At 34.7% G+C, this 23,089-nt stretch overlaps 2 protein-coding genes and 1 long non-coding RNA gene across 6 annotated transcripts in view; 1 reads left to right on the top strand and 2 right to left on the bottom strand.

The window, feature by feature from the left end:
• The window catches only part of CCN6 (cellular communication network factor 6), a 27,446-nt gene extending 23,100 nt beyond the window's left edge, over positions 1 to 4,346 (top strand). Inside the window, exons 4-5 of one of the 2 annotated variants that reach the window (XM_082404876.1) lie at positions 840 to 1,033; positions 2,082 to 4,346. In XM_082404876.1, coding sequence (XP_082261002.1) covers positions 840 to 1,033; positions 2,082 to 2,363 — 476 coding nt within the window. In that variant the 3' untranslated portion in view covers positions 2,364 to 4,346. Of the gene's footprint in view, positions 1 to 839; positions 1,034 to 2,081 lie in introns of those variants that run through there. The other variant, XM_082404877.1, reaches the window with a different exon arrangement.
• On the bottom strand, positions 3,437 to 23,052 carry TUBE1 (tubulin epsilon 1). Of its 3 annotated transcripts, XM_082404823.1 has the most exons (13): positions 22,931 to 23,051; positions 22,763 to 22,836; positions 22,056 to 22,108; positions 19,501 to 19,558; positions 15,750 to 15,865; positions 13,213 to 13,334; positions 10,204 to 10,391; positions 9,810 to 9,985; positions 8,851 to 8,991; positions 5,743 to 5,883; positions 4,934 to 5,108; positions 4,348 to 4,626; positions 3,437 to 3,966 (listed from the first exon to the last, which is right to left on the bottom strand). In XM_082404823.1, the coding sequence occupies exons 1-12, from the start codon at positions 22,953 to 22,955 to the stop codon at positions 4,468 to 4,470; spliced, it is 1,428 nt and encodes a 475-aa protein (XP_082260949.1). In that variant the 5' UTR covers positions 22,956 to 23,051; the 3' UTR covers positions 3,437 to 3,966; positions 4,348 to 4,467. The 3 variants fall into 3 exon arrangements, with proteins under 3 accessions (XP_082260949.1, XP_082260950.1, XP_082260951.1); XM_082404824.1 differs by lacking the exon at positions 8,851 to 8,991 and having other exon boundaries at positions 22,931 to 23,052; XM_082404825.1 differs by lacking the exon at positions 22,931 to 23,051 and having other exon boundaries at positions 22,664 to 22,790.
• On the bottom strand, positions 12,045 to 13,206 carry LOC309634648. Its single transcript, XR_014248281.1, has 2 exons — positions 12,855 to 13,206; positions 12,045 to 12,158 (listed from the first exon to the last, which is right to left on the bottom strand). It is a non-coding gene; the product is annotated as an uncharacterized lncRNA (long non-coding RNA).
• Positions 23,053 to 23,089: the final 37 nt, after the last annotated feature.

Genomic DNA, 23,089 nt, shown 5'->3' with positions numbered 1-23,089 from the left:
AAGATGGAAGAATTATTATGCACTCTTTATATTTTCATTATTCACCCCCTTCCCCTCCCTTGTTTCTCCTAAGCTGCAGGCAGTGGAGGGGGTCTCTGTCTAGCCAACCCACTCACCCATAGATCCGTCCATGCATTCCGAAGTGATATGAAATGTCTAGACAACAGAGGGAATACCATAGGCCTGATACCATAGGGAATGTAACAGTTAAGCTGAATGAATAAAACAGATTGCACGTTTTTCATGACTTAGTATATGAGTATTTAGATTAGTTCAGTGTAACGTAGAGAATTTTCTAAAAGAATAGATTTTAAAAAGTGGAGAAGAAAATAACTGGTCTTATTGATAGCTGAATTCTCAAATCTAACTTTTGTATTTTAGATTTTAACATCACGAAATTTAACGGTAAGACCACCTTGTTCTGATTAATATCTTGAATTCCCTAATATTACTAATGTCTGTTTCAACATCTGTTGAAAATAACATCAAGCATGAGGCAAGAACCAGGGAAAAGGCAGATATCCATCAAAGCATAAGCGTGTTTAGTACTCAGAGGATGGGCTAAGCAGAAAGAAGCAAATGGGTACTTTACGCAGTTTTTCAAAGATAAAGTATTTTTATTCCTCCTAAGATACTGCACTGTAATACTTGATTGAAAGATAATTTGGGGAGTGGGAAAAAGAGAGAATGATTAATTAGACCATAAGCTTATTTTATTCTGAGTTACTTTATATAAAGTTCAGATCTATTAACTATTAGCTTAAAAATGATTAAAAATTATCTACCTACAGGAATACATATATATTTATACACATGCACTCCCTCCTCCTTTATTTTAGCTTATAGGAATCTCCCACTTATTTGGAAAAGAAAATGTCTTGTGCAAGCAACAAAGTGGACCCCTTGCTCCAGAACATGTGGGATGGGCATATCTAATAGGGTAACCAATGAAAACAGCAACTGTGAAATGAGAAATGAGAGAAGACTGTGCTACATTCAGCCTTGCGACAGTAATATATCAAAGACAGTAAAGGTAAAGTTTAAGTAGATTTAAATTAACTTCATCATAATTCAATATTGAGACTCATGAAAAGTATGTGTGTGTCTATATGTGTTTTGGAAGTGTTTATTAATAAAACCACTTCATTGTAACTCTTAAAGTCAAACTATCTTGGAGGGCAGCAGACATTAATTAACTGCACTTTGTGGGAAAAATTTCACCAAGCAGAGAGGTAACGTTAGGGTATCTAGAATCAACAGGTTAACAGCTTACTAGTGTGGGTCTTGATCAGCCTGATTTGTTGGGGCACCCCACCAGGTGTATTGTTTTTTCAGAGTAGATCCTTTTCAGAGTCTATCTTCTTTTTCCTATATTAATTTTATGTAGTGGATTCAGAGCAATTGATAAAAGATTTTGGTTGCTACATCATAATTATAAAAACAAACATTAGGAACATCAGAGAAGCTCTGATCTTATGTATCACCAACTTGGAGAGGGAACCACACTATTTCCAAAATGCTTTCCTTAGCTACTACTTGCCAAAGGACTATGATATAATAATACATACTCTAAGATTGCTTGGTATAACTAGAGCTGGTCCTGCTTCTGTGACTCTCTCAAGAGTAATTTTTAGAAATGCTACAAAACCAATCTTATCCCTGTTATTCCCTATCATATTAGAAAGTTGACAATTTCAAAGGGATTAAGATGTTTATTCATCTATCCATCTACTTAAAACTGTCTGAGCCATGTCAGAGAATTTAAGCCTTGGCCCTTGATATTAAACAAAACAGAGAAATTTTCATTTATTGTGGAACTAAGTCAAGGGTAGATAGCAGAAAAACATTGGGGAGTGGGTCCTATAATATGACGGAGGAAGCACAGGGAGGACTTTCAAGGTCCTCTGGTGAGAGGGGATTTTAAAGGTAGAAAAGAAAGGGCTGGATGTCACTAAATGGCAACTATTAATGCCCTGAAAATAATTATATCTGTGTATTTATGTAACAGTCCATAAAGTATCACTTTTCTGAACTATTGTAATCAAGTTTAAAGAGTGACTTAACGTTATATATCTTTTCAGATCCCCAAAGGAAAAACATGCCAACCTACTTTCCAACCTGTCAAAGCTGAAAAATTTGTCTTTTCCGGATGCTCAAGCACTCAGAGTTATAAACCCACTTTCTGTGGGGTATGCTTGGATAAAAGATGCTGTGTCCCTAACAAGTCTAAAATGATTACCATTCAATTTGATTGCCCAAATGAAGGGTCATTTAAATGGAAGATGCTGTGGATTACATCTTGTGTATGTCAGAGAAACTGCAGAGATCCAGGAGATATATTTTCTGAGCTCAAGATCCTATAAAACCAAGCACATGGGGAAAAAGTTAAGGTTAATCATGTCATTACATCAAAATTTAAAATGGTTTTAAAAGGGTGGCAAATCTGCCTTACTGGTTTAAAACAGTAAGAATGCCTAGCTATTCTCAGATAACTGTATTTAAGGCATCAGAAGCTTTAAAAAAGGTTCTCCTAAAAATTTATGTAAAATATGAAAACCTTAAAATTGAGCTCTTAAAATGTATAATTATGTAATACAAAGATATTTGGTTCCATCTACATATTCCATAATGAAAAATTATACAATTTACAAGAGAACATTTTATTCTATAAAATAATCTGAAATGATCTGTTGAAGCTATATAAAAAGCATATTAAAGTTTTAAAACTTTGTACTTTGACAATACAGCCTAGGCTCCAATCACATAATCATTATAGGGTGAGCAAGATTTTCTAGATTAAATCTTAACTAGGAATAAGACTAAGCTGTAAATATATTTATTATTTCCATTGCCCTATCCTGAATATCAGTTTACTAAGATTTCTTTTGGAAGGAACAAAATGGAACTTCTTTGGCCACTGTTGACAACTGTAATCTAAATTTTTATACCAAATACTGTAAAAAACTTAATTTCCAAGATAAAGACCAAGAGCAGTATCCTTAATCTGAAAAGGAAAGAAATTTAAAAAATAACATTAAAGAAAGCACACAACAGATTTTTCTGGCTTGAAAATAAATTGTTGCTCAAAATTACTTCCTTAAATGATAAATCACCTATCAATTTTAAATATAAATTGTGATTAAAGATAAATTAATGTTGAAGGCTAAAACGAGATTTATAGTAACTGGAACACTTTCACTAGACTATTAGTCATTTACTGCAAAGTTTCAAAGAAAATATCAAGCTTAGTAATGTTCTGTTTGCTTGTATAAACAGTGACAAGTGGGCCTTCCCTGGCAGTTCAGTGGTTAAGACTCCACGCTTCCAATGCAAGGGGTGCAGGTCTGATCCCTGGTTGGGGAACTAAGATCCCACATGCAACGCGGCATGGCCAAAAAAAAAAAAAAAAAAAGGGACAAGCAAAACTGATAAGTAGCATAGTTTAAAAACATGGACATTTATTGTTACAAAATTAACTGGTTTGATAAAAAAAACCATTATATTTAAAAATAATTTAATACAAGTTAAAATAATTGTAAATTGTGATTCTTTTGAGTGCAAACAAGTGGTTACCCAAAGAAGAAATAAAACCTCAAGATGCAATAAAATCTATTCCTGAAGTTAGTGGGTATTACAAAGAAATATTTATACTGTGTTCTTCTACTCCCATATTTACTTTTAAAGAGTTAGAATTTAAACAGAATGTGAAGACATAAATTATCAATAAATATAAAAAATATATCTGTACAAGACTTTTATTGAAGACATGATTATCTCTGTATAAATGCCTAAATATGAGACTATAAATAAAATAAAATGTTGAAGAACTCCGTTCTCTCAATTTTAGAAAACACGACTTTTTGGAAGACAGATGTTTAAAGTCAAGGCACTAGGACTTGGCTAATTTCACACAGTGGGATCATCAACAAATTGTGATTAAATGGAAACTACTCTAAAGACAAAAACCTTCCCAAGGGCTTCCCTAGTACTGCAGTGGTTAAGAATCTGCCTGCCAATGCAGGGGACACAGGTTCGAGCCCTGGTCCGGGAAGATCCCACATGCCACGGAGCAACTAAGCCCGTGTGCCACAACTACTGAGCCTTTGCTCTGGAGCCTGCAAGCCACAGCTGCTGAGCCCATGTGCCACAGCTACTGAAGCCTGTGCGCCTGGATCCCGTGCTCCGCAACGAGAGAGGCCACTGCAGTGAGAAGCCCGCGCACCGCGGCAAAGAGTGGCCCCCGCTCGCTGCAACTAGAGAAAGCCTGTGAGCAGCAACGAAGAACCAACGCAGCCAAAAATAAACAAACAAATAAATAAATAAATTAAAAAAAAAAAAAAAAAAAACCTTCCCAATATGAAAAACACACATCAGGCTTTCTGAATCACAAAAATTCTAAAATAGAAAGGTAAGGGGACAAAAAATGTGAAATTAAGAAAAAGAAATTGTATCTTTGGGGTTTCTTTTTCACACAGCTACGCGTAGTCTAGGTAAATCTTCTGCAGGCATGCTTTTTGTGGCATCCAGTTGGTTATATTCCTGTATGAGTGCTGATAAAGATGACATGGCTTCTGTGAAACAGCTTTCCTCCATCCCTTCAATTTGTAGATAGTGATGAAGATGAGCCTATAAATAAAAAAACTGAATGATGTTGACCATTTTCAGGAAATTTAATACAGACAACTATCCTATAATGTAAATATTCTTATTAAAATGATAGTTCACACTCAGCTTTACAAGAAAAATGAGAACCTAAATCCTATAAACCCATGAGATTTCTCATTTAGAGTCTGAGTAAGCCTCTCCTCTTCAGTTATAATCAATACACAGAGCAGGCGGGATCACACCTGATTTGTATTACTTTAATTCTTGACAATACATCTTAAATAGCCAAAATAAACACATATAGTTAGAAAGGTGTACCGATGATTACCCTTTTTTTGTAGAGCCTCGTGAATCTCTCTCTCAGTTCTATGAAGGTAGGCTTCACGCATGTGTTGTTTGCTAAAGCTAATAATGAATGGGAATGGCCCACAGGAGGTACTGAACACAGGCTGGTCTTCCAGCCTTCTTGATTCCAGGAGACAAACCGTAGAGAAGGTTTTAATCTGAGATGCAAAAACTCAAAGGTAAGAATTAAGGTACTAAAATATCTGCCATATTATGGCAGCCCACATTAGTTAAACTAGGACATTACTAATGGTACCATTCTAAGTGCTTAGTATATAATGTAAGTTACCTATTTTTTAATACTAGCAGTATTATGGTACAGTCTGACAGTGAACCAAGGGACATTAAATTGGCCATAATGGTGATTCAAGAAGCTAGAAACACATTCCTTAACATTAGAAATCTGGGGATGAAAAGAAATGAAGGTATTATAATTTTCCTTACTTTGTAATTCAATAGAGCAGTTTTCCTAAAAAATAAGACTGTCAAATAGTAAAACAAACTTAGAAGCAGTGTAGTGGTAGTAGCGGTGGTAATAAAAACAATAACAATAGCTAAATTTCCTGAACATTTTCAGAAAATAACATATCATTTAATGTGCATAACATAATTAACATAAATAACAACTTTGTACTATTATTATTCTTATTCTACATTTGAGGAAAACAGGCTGAGAGGCTAAGTAGCTTGCTCAAAGTCACACTTCAATTAAGTTCACAGTGCTACTTAACTACATGCTACACTGTTACAAACAGTACACATAACATTATCTTGAAAAATATAAAATTGAACCTTTCAATATTTCTGCGAAGATCAGAAATCTGTACATTTCCTCTAACCATGAGGGCACAGGCGAGGTAGAGACTATGTTTGGGGTCAGCTCGAATTAGCTGGTGATCTTTACTGAAGGCATCTGAAAACGTCTGATCCAACCTAAAACAATGAGACAGTCACTGTTTATACAAAATACTGCACTACATCTTTCTTCTATGTGTAACTATAAAATGAAAAGACAGTCATCTACAGGTAAATACACTTCACACACAAATATATTCTGAATCTCAGCTATCATTTCCTCAAAGCAATCTGGATAAATATGAGGAGAGGAAATCACGCAATATTTTTTTTTAGGGGGAATAAAAAGCTTCTGCAATATATTGGTGATTTCAGGTAGCTACAAAATATTGACTACATCATTAGTGAGCTCTATGTAGTACTGATTTCTGAAAATTGTGTCATTTTTACTTAGTTCAGTATGCTTATCTACTTCGTAGTATCAGAACTATCAAAACTAATTAAAAACCTACTACATTAAGATTACTTTGTCTATAAAATATATCATAAATTAGCTAGGAATAATAAGGAGGAAGCTATCAAAGGACAATGTTAGGCTCTCCAAAAAAGACACTATTCTATACTACTATTCCTGAAAAGGGAGGCTTTTAACTGAATGAAGTCTTTTAACTTCATTCTTTTATCATTCCTCTAAAGAGAGGAAGATAAAAGTGACCGATGAAGTTTATATCTAATAATATGCAGGCTCCTAGGCCTCTAATATGACCCCAGTCTGGTTCTTAAATCCCACTGAACTCAATGCAAATATGATTAGGTTCCTTAGATAACTCTAGCCAGAACTGTGTGCTGAATTTGCAGAATGTCTAGGAAGAGCCACAGAAATTACACTATGCTGCCTATTCATTCAGTAGATATTTACTAAATGCCTATTATGTGCCAGGCACTATTCTAGGTGCAAGAGACCCAGCAGTGAACAACAACAACAATTTCCTACTCTAATGGAGCTTACATTCTATCCTGATTCTTCTACAGTAAGGATAGAGGACTCTCTTAGTGGATGGTGAGCTTTGGGGGATTCATGAATCCTCTACTGTGCTCAAAATTGTGGTGTGTATGTGCTTTTAGGCATTTTTATGAAGTCAAGGAAACCCAGAAAAGGTTAAGAACCACTATACAACAAGCAGGCACACTCATTCTTTTGTCAAAAAAATATAAAAACTAGCAAGGAGCTATTTATAGTTATTGGGATATTTCTCTTTACATTAGAAACAAGGAATTTAACATACACACTCTAATATGTGCTTTAACATTTTCATTGATAAAAATGGACTAGATGATGTTTATTAATATGAAGCACATCCAAAAACCATTCTCAGTTGTTTGTAAACTACTAATAAGAAATTAAAGTTTTAAAACTATGCCTTTTAATAGTACAATTTAAAAACAATTTATTATTTGCTCAAGGATAAACGTGTCCATATGTGGATATGGCAGCCTTTGAAATACCTATAGTACAGTAGAAGCAAAAAGAAAAAGGAAAAAACCCACAAAGCTAGAAAGAACACTGTGATAAGTTCCTTAAGAGTCTAACATTCTTAAGGTTCCTTACAGATTTTCCACTAACATATTTTAATTAAAAACAAACCTGCAACAAGCTATAATTATATAAATAAAAATTTTAAATGTTGACACTGTATTATTTTTATCAAAATATACCAAGCACGGGACTTCCCTGGTGGCACCGTGCTTAAAACTCCGTGCTTCCAATGCAGGGGGCCTGGGTTCAATCCCTGCTCGGGGAACTAAATGCCATATGCATGCTGCAACTAAGAGTTCGCATGCCACAACTAAGGAGCTGGTAAGCTGCAACTAAGGAGCCCACCTGCCACAACTAACGCCCGGCACAACCAAAAAGAAAAATGTGTACATACACACACAAGCAGGATTATGCTGAACTTAATTAGAAATTACATGTCTTTATTTTTTTAAGGAGTAACTTTAAATGTCTGGATAATCACTATTGTACAATAAATAGTTTAGCACCAATTTACATTCTATGTGTCCACATTAAAGGTGTACCTTTTACTAAATATACTCATTTTTAATATGCTGGGCTGATAATAAAAGCAAACATTTAATGATTGATTCCCATGTTCAGTAAACTATGCAAGTCGCTTAACCTGTTAAGCTCATCAGCATCCCACAAAGAAAGAGACCGCACCTATTAGTTGGCATAGTCAGTTATTTGTTACTTGCTCAAATAAAAGTTAATCAGTATTACTGTGACATTCCCACAGTATAGAATTGTTATGTTGCCAAAATTTAAACTATTAAAAAGATCTGTAATCTAGTTTTTACTTTATCATTTACATAATTTCCTCTAGCAGAGTCTGACAAGACCTTTTCCCTCAGTCAACTGTGAATGTCAGTGTGACCTTTTCAAGCTCATTATCACTGTATATGCTAAGAGTATGTTTCAACTACATTTTTGTTAAGTAAATTGATATAAGTTTTATGCTTAAAAATGACACAGTTATAAAACAAGGTGTTCTGGAAGTGATACATAATAGCTATAATAGAGTAATATCTGTAAACCCTCTATGGTGCTAGACTGTGGTAAGAGCTTTAAAAGATACTCTTTTTTAATTAAATACTCTTATTTAATATACCAACAAGCTTATGAGGTAGGTACTCTGACTCTCATTTTTAAAGATGAGAAAAACTAAAAGTTCGTCACCTGCCCAAGGTTCTGTAGCTAGTAAATGATAGAATTAGCATTCGTACTTAAGTACATCAGACTTCAAAGCCTTTAAATCTTTTTCAATAAAAATTATATCTTTATTAATTTTCATAAGCTTAAAAATTTAGTTATTAGATTTAATTTCAAATAGTTTAATACTGACATTTTTAAACAATGACTTCTAAATAAGGAAGTATTCACTAAATGGAAAAATGGCTGTCATCACCTATATTTTATATAATTCTCACAAAGAAAATGGTATGAAGAAATAACTAGAGTTATTATAAACTTTTCTCTTTAAAATATGTTTGTTTTTAAAGTAATTTGAGCCCTCAAGTAATTGGAATAAAGTTACTACAGCTTACCTTCGAGAAGGAATGTTAACATCTGCCAGTGTATACAGAGGTGTTAGGCTTGACACAAGATAATGCAGTTGAGGAAAAGGAACTAAATTCATGCTGATTTCATTAAGGTCCATATTAAGGGATCCTTCGAACCTTGCAGAGCTAAAAAATTAACATTAAAGCACGAAAAATATTTAACTTAATGTAGCTTGATTTAGTCAGCAGGCACTTTCCTACATCCTTTTGTATGCTGTACTTCAGTAGAGAATATATGCTCTTTTTTTCTGTATTAGTGAAATTTAGTATCATGAACATCGTGTATAAAGATAATTAAAATATAATATAACATCTACAGCAATTCTTATTTCAGTATTATCTGAAGTGTAACTACTCTATTACAGTTGCTAATTACCTACATAAAAATCTTACTTAAAACAGACTTTAGATTGAATTAAATACATACAGTTCAATAGTTATTTAATTATTCTATAAGCCTTACTAAATTCCCCCGGGATTTGCTTACATGCTCTACAATTTGGAATATAATAATGCCAAAGCAATTTTTTAGATCAAAGTCGAAGAAATATTTTGGACCAGCTAATAAAGAGGTATAGATTAGCTGGTTTAAAAGGTTAAGACATTTTGCAGCAAAAAAAAAAAAACAACAAACCAAGTTTGTTTTTGTCTAACCAAGTGTTTCTCAAGTGTATATCCTTCAAAACCCTTTACCACTTAACACCTGTTAATATTCCATGGAACATACCTGGGGAAAATAAAATGCTGCTCTGGAGTCAGAGAAAATAAAATTCTGGTCTATCACTCCAAGATCTGAAAACACTAGACAAACTAAAATTTTTATTTTAAATAAAGTTTTTAAAAAAGCTTCTACAACTCAATAACTAAAAAATGCTACTGCAAAACATTATCAAAAGCAAGTGAAGTTTTTAAACTGCCCTTAAGTACACCGTCAACAGGATTACCTTGTTAGGTTGAGCAGCAAATTTGCCACAATGTTGTTCATTGCATCAAATGGTTTCTCCTGCCGCTTTTTAAAAGCTCCAGCACTTGAAGTAACCAGACTCTTTGGCTTTATAGCTGTACCCAACTTTCCAGAATTCACCATGAGGTCAATTTTGCTAATGATGTCGAATAAAGACTTTTAAGGAAAAAATATTGGGAGAGAAGCTATTAAGAAGAGAGGACATAGATGACATTCTACCAGGAAGAAAAGACAAAAAAAAGCAATTTAAACTTATTTTTTCTCTTAGACGGGTAGGCTGAAAAGTGAAGAGACTGTTTCACGTACACACATAAGCATAACACAGGACTGAATGTATACATAATATGTCCATAAATTACAACGCCATTTCTTACTTGGTTGTCAATGGGCAACACACAGTCTGCATGCTCATTAAGTTCCTTCATTGCCAACATGCTATTATAAGGCGAGGTTATGACATCATCTTCACCAGAAGGATAAACTGAAGTCACGAATCTGTATACTTCTGGGAATTCATCCTCAAGCACCTTTAAAAGAAATGTGCCAAGTCCAGATCCTGTTCCTGAAGATTAAGATTTCAAAAAGAAAACAGCATAAATGGTTCAGAATATAACGGAATTCTGTGTTTTTTGGTAAAAACCTATTTATTAAAGACATACAATTTTCAACTTATTCCTGTGATTATATATTAAGTAATTAATTTCAGATAAAGAAATGAAGACAATATAGGTAGTGAGACTTAAAGTCATGAATTCAACCTCTGGGTCTGACTGTGATGATGAGAGGCCTTTCTACATTTTACACTTTTTTACATTTAAGTTATATCTCTATGATGTCAAAAGAACTGACTGAAGAGTAAAAAATGCAACTAAGACAGTATTTAGTCTACACTTGATGTTAAGCAACTTAAGAAAAAACAAACTATCCTGACGTCTTTAGTGTAGCACCTATATAATCTTAATGATGAACACTATTCTGACATTAAGCAACTTAAATGCTGAGTTAAAATTGTTTAAAGTTAAGCATGACCAACTTGAATTTACAAAAATTTCAAAGAAGAAACTTTTTTACTATCTATCTAAAAGCAGAAACTCTAAGAATCTCATTAAGGTAATTTCCTGACACACAGAGTTACATATATATAAATTCAGATATTTTTAAGAACTTAGAGAAAACTGGAATCCTTTACCCTGGTGCTTTTCAAACTATGGCTTGTGAACCATCAGTGGGCTATGAAACTAATTTATAAGGTTAGGACCAGTATTTTCTTCTCTTAAATGAAACGCAGAAATATTAGTATGTCACATATGGTGTGGGTAAATAATCTTTTGTTTTAGTTTGTGTATGTTTGTGTGTGTGTGTTGGTTTGTAATGTAAAACGTATTTCTTGCTGTCCTGATGAGAAAAAGTTTAAAAGCCAATAATGCTCTAACCCCATTTGGATAAATATTAAAAGGCTATGATGTTAAAAATATTAGATGAAAGCGAGGGAGAGTTTTTGGGTTAATCTTTAATGAGGACTTTCTAAGCATTATAAAAAACCAGAGCCATTATAGAACAGATAGTTTTGATTCCATTAAAAATAAACAAAACTCCCCTCTCTCTCTATATGTATATATAAAAACAAACAAAATAAAAAGGCAAACTAAGAAAAAATCTTCAAACATGATGGAGGACTAAATTTCTTTAATAAAGAGGGTCACAAATCAACAACAGAAAAATATGAATAATGCAATGGAAAAATGCGCAAAGGATATAAGTTGTAACTCAAAATAAATCAAATGGCAAATAGATGTAAAGATGCTCAACCTTTTCTCTAATTAAAAAATGCAAATTAAAACAATATAATTTTGAACATATTGTATTAGATTTATGTCTCATTATACTCAGTGTTGGTGACAGTGTGGGGAAATAAACTCTTATAAATTGCTGCTAATCATACGGATTGATGCAATAATATAGGAAGGTTATTCAGTAATATCAACCAAAACTTAAAATATACATATTCTTTGGTTCCACTTTCCTTTCTAGGAATATTGCCTACAGCTATTGTGGCACAAATGAACAAAGATGTAGGTACCAGATGTTTGCTGGGGATTTTATGTAGTAGCTAAAAATCATAAATAACTTGACATCCATCAATGAGGAACTGACTTTAAAAATTATTACATATTCTCACAATTGGACAGAGCCGATGAAAGATGTTCAGGAAAGATTTAAAGTGAAAACATTACAGGGTAGTATGTATTGCATGATCTTGTTTATGTAAAAACACACACAATGGGCACAGGAAATATCTGGAAGGACAGACACTGGCAAACTTGATTATCTGTGAGGAGAGAGATTAGGGATTAGATGTGGGAAAAGACTTCATTTTTAGCCTTCAATATTACTTAAAGTATTTTTGCCATTTTCAGTGAATTATGAATAAAGTACAGTCTACTGAGATTCTGAGTAATAGAGGGATATAAAAAAAGCACCATAATGAACTATAAATCAAATTGGTTTTTTTCGAAAACTTACTCAAAATCTGCAGGTTAATTGTACCAGTATAAAGAAAATTAGTTTCTTAATTTAATGATTATGATGGTCTTCTAAAGGCATGGTTACACAGCAATTTTAACTTTAATTTTCAAATGCTATCATACTGAATAACAGATATGTATAAGAAAGTCAACTGTACATAACCTGCTGAATATAAAAATCTTAATCTCAGCTTGGAGGAAAAAAGCATGGCAAATTTTTCTTTTCAAATAGGCTAATTCTCTTTTGAAATTATCAAATTATGATCTGTTTCTACTTCATGGAACAGGGGAGCAAAATACTTCACTTGCAAGGTACAGGCTTCCCTGGGAAAGAAAGCAATGCAGATCATTTATTCTAGGTCAAGGTGATTAATTACCATGTAAGGAATGATTTAAGGGAGTTGACTAAAAGGATTTCTTTTACTTATTTCTCTTATTGGACACAAGAAAGGATTGAAGGTGGTTAAAGAAAGGGTACTGATATTCTTTTGCAAACGTACCTATGAATATGCCACAAATACTTAGTTCTAGTCAGCATATGAAACTGCACAAGCAAGCTCTTAGGAGAAAAGCAGCATTCCCAAAAAGCTTATACTGAAATCTACCTTCTACTAAAGATAAAAGAAAAAAATTTTTCAGATTCAGTTCTACTGACTCTTTAAAAGGGTTTAAATTTTTAAAAAATGGTCATAGTGACACAATTTGACAAAAATTTAAGATAAAAAGCTGTTATGTACATACATTCATAAACACACTCTTAATTCTTAAGCAAAGGTCTGAAAACAAGACTTATGTTGGCAAAATGAATTCTCACTTGCATTTTCACATTGTTATAGACAAATGAATAAATAATTTTACCTCCTCCCATGGAATGTATTACAAAAAAACACTGCAAACAATCACAGTGCTCTGCTGACTTTCTGAGTTTCTCTAAAATCTGTTCCTGATAAAGACTGCCAAACACTTTGTGACCCACAGCCCTGGAAAAAAGAATATAGATTAAAAAAAATATCCTTGCATTTATTATTTCAAGATTTTATTATTTCTGAACTAAATGAAAAGACTATAGATAAGCTTGAAAAAATATTTTTACTGTAGTAAGTAAATTCTATTCCTGTTTAACATCAATAAATCATATTATATCTCAAGGATATAGGAAGATAATTTAACAAATATATATACCTATAATCCTCAAATATCCTGATAAAATAGTTCATTATCAATGGATATTAAACTATGGTTTTTAAAATTTATCTGCTCTTAAGGTATAATTACAACAAAACAAGTTTTTAGTTACATAGTTTTTTCTCATCTTCATTGAAAGTAAACTGATTGCACTGCCTTTTATGTATTAAAAAGCAGAATGTGGTCAACTAGAAAGACATAAAAGTAAAATTTAAACTGACCTACTTTGGTTTAAAACATGAAAAAAATATTGGTCATATCATGTTATTACTAGATGAAATGCCACACAGTACAAAACTGATATTCATGAGGCTCTTCAAGCCTTTTTGGTTGCCCGAATTTGCAAGTATTATTATGATGAATTGAAATGTAAGAACGATTTCCACACAACATGTAGTCAGGTGTAACTCAAAAGTTACAGAATAAGTTATACGACAATTAGAGAAAGCTGGTTGGATAGTTAGGTGGACTCACTTATTTAGTGACTGGTTCTCCCCAAATGAGTCTCAAGACTCAAATTCATGCTTTAGTAAAATTACACAATATTACACATTATAAACCTGAGGGACTAACTGCAAATAATTTAAATAACAAATATTAGATTGGCAAACAAGAAGCTACTTACTTTTTAAAAAACAGCAAAACCAGTGTCAATGTAAATTTTAAAATGATCACTGTTGGAGCTTTTTTCCCATTAAGGAGAAGAGACCATTATATATTTAAGGGCCAAATATAGCCTCAGACTGACCTTGAATGCTAGGACACTGGTCTGGCTTGCATCTCTATCAATTCTATTAAATCTGACCCATGGGAAAATTTTGACGGAGTCAAATACTATAGGTAAGAGAACAGTTTATAAAAATACTTACAACTTTTAAATTGATATAGCCACTATGGAGAACAGTATGGAGGTTCCTTAAAAAACTAAAAATAGAACTACCATATGACCCAGCAATCTCACTACTGGGCAAATACCCTGAGAAAACCACAACTCAAAAAGACTCATGTACCACAATGTTCACTGCAGCACTATTTACAATAGCTAGGACATGGAAGCAACCTAAGTGTCCATCAACAGATGAATGGATAAAGAAGATGTGGCACATATATACAACGGAATATTAATCTGTCATAAAAAGAAACAAAATTGAGTTATTTGTAGTGAGGTGGATGGACCGAGAGTCTGTCACACAGAGTGAAGTAAGTCAGAAAGAGAAAAACAAATACCATACGCTAACACATATATATGGAATCTAAAAAAAAAAAAAAAAAAAGGTTCTGAAGAACCTAGGGGCAGGACAGGAATAAAGACGCAGACAGAGAGAATGGACTTGAGGACACAGGGAGGGGGAAGGGTAAGCTGGGACAAAGTGAGAGAGTGGCATGGACATATATACACTACCAAATGTAAAACAGCTAGCTAGTGGGAAGCAGCTGCATAGCACAGGGAGATCAGCTCCGTGCTTTGTGACCACCTAGACGGGTGGGAGGGTGGGACGCAAGAGGCAGGGGATATGGGGATATATGTATACGTATAGCTGATTCACTTTGTTATACAGCAGAAACTAACACAACAATGTAAAGCAATTATACTCCAATAAAGATGTTAATAAAAAAAAGGTAAGGGTTTTCATATACAAATTAGTATGCTAGCCACATTGTTCCGTGCCTTAATACTTCTGATTTTTAAAATGTTAGAAAATTTCCATGCAGATGTTACATTTTATAAGAGTTGCATGATTTTCCATTATATGGATATACTATAATTGATTTAAACAAGCCCCTGTTGAGTATTATCTGATGTTAAAAACAATGTTTCAGTGAACAATCTTTCATTTGTATCTTTATGGACAAGTGAAGAGTTCTATAGAATAAATATATAAATGTGGAACTACATAACAAAAAAAATAAAACTTTTGTCACTACTTAGCAGTTATGCAAGAATCAAATTACAACGAGAAATTTAGTAAATCAATTTTTCATGATTCATCTTTTTCTTAAAAAAAAAAGAGAAACAACTAGGATACAGATGGCTTCCAAGTATTGTGAACACCATCATCTATCAAGGAAAAGATGATGGGCTGAAAGGCCTAGAGTTAGGTATGGCAAGTTGTATCTTGCTTTCATGTCAGCAGGACCTATTAGAATAAAGGAAAGATTCCTCATTTTTTTCAGATGACATTTAATTTTTACATCCAGCATATTCTCACCAATTATTCCCTGAGCCAGAAATATCAGTGATGAGCTGCTTACTATCAAATACATCTCTCAATGGTCCCTGAAGAATTTCATTTACTACCCCTTCCTCCATGTCAATCAAGACAGCCTGAGAAAGACAAATAAAATGTAATTAGCATATTTTTCTTCAGTCACTCTGTAAATAAAAAGAATTTTTGAGCTAGAAGTTGCATTGTTCTTTTTATAGTTTAAGTTTGATCAAATCTTTGACTCTCTTTGTGCAGTCTGTTATAAAAATTAAAAAATAATTTCACTCTGCTCCAAAGGTGGAATCCAATGAAAAGATGGATTCTAAATTCTTACCCTAAGAATAAGAAGGAAAAAAAGGAACTGAATAATTCTGTCTGATTTTCTAACAATTCTTTTATTTATGTGCTTATGTGACTATAAATTTCTTGAGAACAAGGTCTCAGAAGTTTAGAAGGTAACCTTAACCAGAAACAATTCTCAATAAATGTAGGGTTCATTAATGTATTTGGTCACTAGGAATAACCATGCTGCTCTTTATGAATCACAGCCGAAAACTGTCCAAATCAAATTAGTAAACTACTATTACGTGCAAAGCCAAGGCACTGGATAGATGTCAAAGATGACAACAGGGTCCCTTCCCTTAAGTAACTCGCAATCTGAATTCACAAACTCACTAAATATCACAAACTTTATTGACATGGGAGATAACCTCTATTACTAAGAAGAAAATGAGAAAATAAAACATAAAATTAGCTATGGAAAGAAAAATAGAAAAGACTGGATGGAAATACAGCAAAATGTAAGCAGGGATAGCTTGGTAGTAGAATTATATACCCTCTGTCCCCACTGTTTTGTACTTTACTTTCTATATTTTCTACACTGAGGAAGAATGAAAGAGTAAAATAGAGTTAAATAAATAAAAAAGCAAAGCTGAAAAAAGTAATCTGAAATGATGTTAGGGTACCCTTTAACCTAAGCCTTTGATTCAGTGTCACAGAGAAAGTGCTTGATTTATGGGCTTTTTCAGTGCTGGTGAGCATGTAACATTAAGCACTTCCTACATGCCACTGTACATGAATCACCCCATTAAATCCTCACAACCCTATGCATAGGTACTGTAATTACTCCCAGTTTACACATGAGGAAACTGAGGCCTAGAAAAGTTAAATAACTTGGCTGTGATTACCCAGCTAGGAAGTGGTAGAGCTGATTCAAACCTGGCTAGCCTGGCTGCAGAATCTTCACTCTTAACCACCAAACTCTATGCTCTATTATCTTATCAAAGGGAGACAGTCAAGTTTGGCACTTACCGAGTACTGACTACAGTGGAGTCACAATTTATGCCCATTTAAATCCTGTGAATTCAATTATTTGTGTAATTAAGTATGCTACTGTAAGCTGGCAATTAAAATATTATTACACAGTACTTTAGAAATGTATTTCTAATTGTATGGTAGTATACCACTTTTTTTTTTTTTAAACATCTTTATTGGAGTATAAATATTTTACAATGGTGTGTTAGTTTCTGCTTTATAACAAAGTGAATCAGCTATACATATACATATATCCCCATATCTCCTCCCTCTTGCGTCTCCCTCCCACCCTCCCTATCCCACCCCTCTAGGTGGTCACAAAGCACCGAGCTGATCTCCCTGTGCTATGCGGCTGCTTCCCACTAGCTATCTATTTTACATTTGTTAGTGTATATATGTCCATGCCACTCTCTCACTTTGTCCCAGCTCACCCTTCCCCTCCCCGTGTCCTCAAGTCCATTCTCTAGTAGGTCTGCATCTTTATTCCCGTCCTGCCCCTAGGTTCTTCATGACCTTTTTTTTTTTTTTTTAGATTCCATATATATGTGTTAGCATATGGTATTTGTTTTTCTCTTTCTGACTTACTTCACTCTGTATGACAGACTCTCGGTCCATCCACCTCACTACAAATAACTCAATTTCGTTTCTTTTTATGGCTGAGTAATATCACATGTTATATCATCATATTACAGTGGTATATTAGAAAGACTGTAAAATTCTGTTTTATAAATGTGCTCCTTTAAATACAGCATCAATATACATACACAGGACTATACAGGGTCATTTCTTGGCAATTTTAGGGATTTTCAAGGATATTTTTGATAACATGCAATTTTTATCTTAAATGCTGACTTTAACACCTAATCAACCATATAAGAGGCATTTCACTGTTGCGTAAGATTACAAAAAAGAACAAAATTAGCTTCTACTGTCCTTGCTCCAAAACAGATTTACTGAGATGATTTGTGGAAGATTAAACATATTTAAGCCATGCTTTCAATTACTTTGCAATCAGGCAAAGGAAGGGGAATACAGAATACAAACTGACATTCAAGCACCTCCTGAAGTCAGTTTTGAGAGAATCATCACTGTCGGAGTCACTTAGCACTAAACCCTGACAGTCTGTAACTCTTTCAATCTTTCCTTAGTCACATAAGACCTCTGATTTGTTTTTCCATCGGAAATTAATTACAATTACAAGGAATTATTCTGGATTCCTCACTTAGCCATCCAAGATCTGGAGTCACAATTTCCAAGATTTGATGTTTATTATTTTCTTCCAGAGCTACCTGGTGATAGCTTTCAGGCCCTTGAGCTTCCCCTTAATTGTAATACAGCATTTACAAAATTCTGAGTGTTTGCCTATTAACACAGTGGAGGAACTCAGCCACCAAATTACTTTTTGAAGCCTAGACTCTTCAGTGATCAGAGCCATATGATACCAAGACTACTAAGAAGAAATGGAAGAACACCTTCTAGGAAAAAAGCCAAAGGCTATAGAAACATGCTGATTTATTCTCTTCCAGCAGTGTTTCCTCCATTTCCCAACTTGCTCACTGGTAGGGTGGTGGGAAAGAGCTCAAACTGGGAGTGGTCTAGGAAATGTCAACGTTTCTTTATCTCTGAGTAAGATTTGGATTGGGATGTTAGCACTCTCCAAGGCATGAACTATACCAAATGTTAATCAATTAACCTAACAGACTACAAGCACGTAGTCTCTGCCCTAAATTTGTTTCCCAAGGACACTGGAGATCACAGATACAAGGAGAGGGTTCCCAGGTACTACAACACTACTGCTCTCTACTCTTTCAGCCACTACTCCAGGTCTGATCCTTATCATCTCAATTACTTCCAGAGCACCAAAACTGCCTTTCTTTTCTGTCACAGTCAAACATTACTGATCAACAGCTGGAAAAAGTTTGTTGCAGAGACACACTCACAGAAGAGAAGTGTTATTGCAATGAGATTAAGACTAAATATGGGCTACTGACTAGAAGTATTTTTGTTCAGGAGGTCTTACATGGTTATGTTATGTATTCACTAGACTGTGGTTGAATCTATGCTTTGTACTGGGAATAGTAACTCTGGTGCAAATAAACCTTTCACCATTTTTATATGAAAATTAACCTTCATTAGAATGTATTTTAGGCTTAGAGTTAAGAAAGCTTTTGTTATCATTTATCTAGACATATATTTCCCCTAAAACATTTAGAAAAAATGCCAAATATGCAGTATTTTCACTTTAAGCACAAAATTTTCCCCCTAAAGTTTCATGGAGACACAAATGTCTGCTTAATTATATTTATATTAAATGTGGCTTAGCAAATACCTTGTTTTTATTTTGAGGAGTTAAATTAAAATTTTATTCTTATGATAGTTACAGAAGTAGAGTTATTTTAAAAACACATGCAATATAAGAATCCAAGTATATAAGACTTACTCGTGCTTTTAAAGAACAAATTTTCCCCTTGGAAATACTGCCACCATCACCAACCACTCTGAAAGATAAAAGATGAGAAAAGGTCATAAGATCTTCCACGCTAATAGTGCTATCAGGTAATAAAGTTAACTTCCATTCACATAGTAAAGCTACTTATAGGCCAAGTGAGGCAGACACAAAAGGCAACAAAGAAGCCATTCATAATCTCCTTCTCCCTTACCCACCTCCCAATAGGCTGAAAAAGTGAGGTACTTATTTCCCTGGCTTTCTTTGTAGTTTGGGCTGGTCATGTAATCCAGTTCTGGGTAATGAAATAAAAAGGAGATATTCTGGGAAGCTTTCTGATAAAAAGGACCAGATGCAGTTGGTCCTTTTGCCTACCTTGAACACGAATCTGGATGGGATTCCTGGCAGTGGAGGCTGTCATTTTATGGTTATGAAGTAAAAAAACATGAGGACAAAAAACCAACACATGAAACAATGTGACAGTATCCTGGTCTTTAGGGCACTTCTCTAAACACAGATTTCTTTGTATGTGACATAACTGGATACATCTACTGTTTAAGCCACCATTAGTGAGGCTTTCTGTTGTAGTCAGACACACATCAACTAACATACCAGTGATATACAGTTGAGTATCTAAGGCTGTTCCTAGAATTTCATGTTGAAGATAAGTCACCAAAGTAACTAAATCTATGACTAAAACAGTGGACAAGTCAATATAGTTTACAAGACAGAATATATGAAGGTAAATTGAACATAGATGATGCTGAATTGAGCACAGATGATGCTATAGGTCGGGGGCTGATAAATCTATAATCCTCAAGCCAAGTCTGACCAGCTACTTGTGAAAACAAGTTTTACTGGAACAAAGCACGCCCAGTTGTTTATGTACTATCTATACCTGCATTCATACAACAATGGCGGACTCAAGGAGATGTGATATGGACTTTATGGTCTGCAAAACCTGGAATATCTACCATCTGGTCCTTTACAGGAAAGGTTTGCCAACCCCTGGTATAGGTAAATTCTTATCATGTTATTAAAAAGGTATGATAATTTCCTCAAATAAAGAAGTATATACAAAGGTGTGGTCTTATTTTTGAAAAAGAATTTTTGTACTAACTTGTGGAATAGATGCTGCATGTGTTGATACTACGTTGGAAAGAAGAGCAAGATGCCAAGGCCCTTCTCCTCAAACTTGATATTGGAGAAATAAGTATGCTCTTGGGTTAAATTATAAAACAAACCGAGTAGATGAGAACAGAGTTACGTAAAGTCACCTGATTAAGAGAGAATGGCTTCCAGGCTGAGTCTCAACTATGTAATATTCAATGAAAGGAGTATTACAGAGGGAATGGAAGTACAGATTTAGTTAGAATACTACCTACAAGGAAGTATTACATTGGCAAATTTGAGTCTCTTAATAGTATGTAGGGGAGAAGATGTTCTAGTTTACAAACAAGAAGTAATCTAGTCTATGTGACAGATATCTCCATATTAATAAAGATAAATAACACCAGTCATTAAGGTAATACACCTAACTTACCTTGGTCTGATTCCATGGTCACTAAGTAACCTTTTATTACTTAGCTTTCCTGATAGATTTCCTACAGAAGAGAATGTGCTTTTGAAAGAAAATGGGTGTCTAGTCTTTTTGAGTTATAGCTCCACTGTCCATGACTACATTGACTTTCTGCTTTGTAATTTCCTATCTGAGTTTGGTTTATCTGCCTGTACTAGAGAGCACTGGACCCATTCTCAAGATGTCATCGAAGTTTCTGAGTTTGCAAGCCTGAGGGTCAGACTCTGAAATTCACTAAGGAAGTCGGGCCTAATTAGCCTTCCCAGAGAGATAACTGCCTCAAACACCCAACCAACTAATTCAAACTAGAACTGAAATCTTTATTAGATTAAAACTGGATCTAAAGTATGTATTTTTCAGTTCAAGCCCGGCAGGTTTAGTTTTATTAAGCATTTTGAAAATGCATGAACTTCATGATTCAACATTAAAAGCTTAGAAACACACCCTGAATGTCAAATTACTCTTTCAGGTAAAAGATATATACTTACATATACCTTTTATTAAATAAAACTAATCTGACAACTGCTTTGCTCCTTTTTAGCACATTCTATTTGTAGAGCAAATACTCCTGACCACAAGTAATATCACATAAGTGTAAACAATATATTTTTCTTTCAAAAGTTAGCCATTATTGAATGCACTAACAAGACACTCTCAGGGAAATTTTCAGCATTCCTTTTAGTGAAACTTTATCTCAAGGTCAAGTTAAAATTAAGCACACTAAAGTTTCTTTTTATTCCTTTATATGGCTTTAAAAGGAAACCTGTTGTCCTGCTCTGCCTAATGATATGAGAATATTAATGACAAGAGAATGACAATATGCTTTCAATAATGAGAAAAACAAACAAAAAAGCCAAACAACTTCTTTACAGCTATCAACTGCTTTTACTGTCCTCTGAAGAATTTTCTCCCAAACTGCTGACATGAAAATAATTATTAAGCTATGTGACAGACTTTAACCCCATCTTACCTGGTATCCACATTTCTAAAGAAGCTGCTTATTGCCTCATCATAAATTGCTTTCTAAAAAAAAAAAGAAAAATTTATTAGCGCTTGATTACGTTTTGCCTCTTTCCCAAACGAAGTCCTTTCAATTTAATAATCCCACAATACTTTAAAGGCCGGCATACGGCTACAATAAGAAAAAGCAAACAATCATAAAATGCTTATACTGATTCTTCCAATCTAGAGAAGAGCAAATACCGCGAGATATATGGATTAAGTGCAGCTGAAGGTACTGAGAAAAGGCGTCCCCACAGGACTGTAGAGCAGGTGCATCACATGAGAGCTTTCCCTGCATTCTTGGTGATCATTTAAAAAGCTGACTGGTTAAATTAAGGAATATAATGCCACACATGGTACCTATTTTACAAAGTACTTTCACATATGCTATCTCATTGCTTCTCACAAGAACCCTGATAAAGACGCAACCCTGAGAATTAAGGAACCTTAAGACTAAGGTCTCCGGCGAGTGTTCGTTTGGACTCTTGTGCCTAACGCCAACAGACGTTTACAAACCAGCTTAAACCAGAAGTTTAAAAACTCTTCCCTTTACCGAGAAGATCCCATACAACTTACACCGGCCAGATAAAAGCTCCCGGAGTATTAATTCTTATTTTTTGGAAGAGCCTCGGGGACAGGCGGGCATGGGGGTCTCTCGCGCGGCGGGGCCGGTACCTGGTTGACCGCGGCGTGCTCCCTCAGCGCCAGGTCCCAGAAGCAGCAGCCAATCTGGTTTCCGCACTGGCCGACTGCGCCCAGGAAGGTAAGAGAATAGACATTAGGCAGCAACAGGGCCACTCGCCTCGGCGGCGACCCGGTCCCCACCCTCCCGGGGCGGCTTACCCTGTATGACCACCGACTGGGTCATGCTGCGGCGCGGCCGCCCCGCTGCAACCAGGAGCCCACGCCGGCCTGCGTATTTCCGGCCCACCAACTGCTCTCTCCGAGGCGGCGGGGCGGCCGTAAGTCACGCTGCTGCCGCAAGTCGCTGCCGTAGCTCCG

This window comes from Balaenoptera borealis (assembly GCF_965194805.1).
Source record: "Balaenoptera borealis genome assembly, chromosome: 9".
NCBI classification, from domain to species: Eukaryota; Metazoa; Chordata; class Mammalia; order Artiodactyla; family Balaenopteridae; genus Balaenoptera; species Balaenoptera borealis.
Note: the sequence above shows the minus strand (reverse complement) of the source record. Positions and strands in the feature narration are given on the sequence as shown.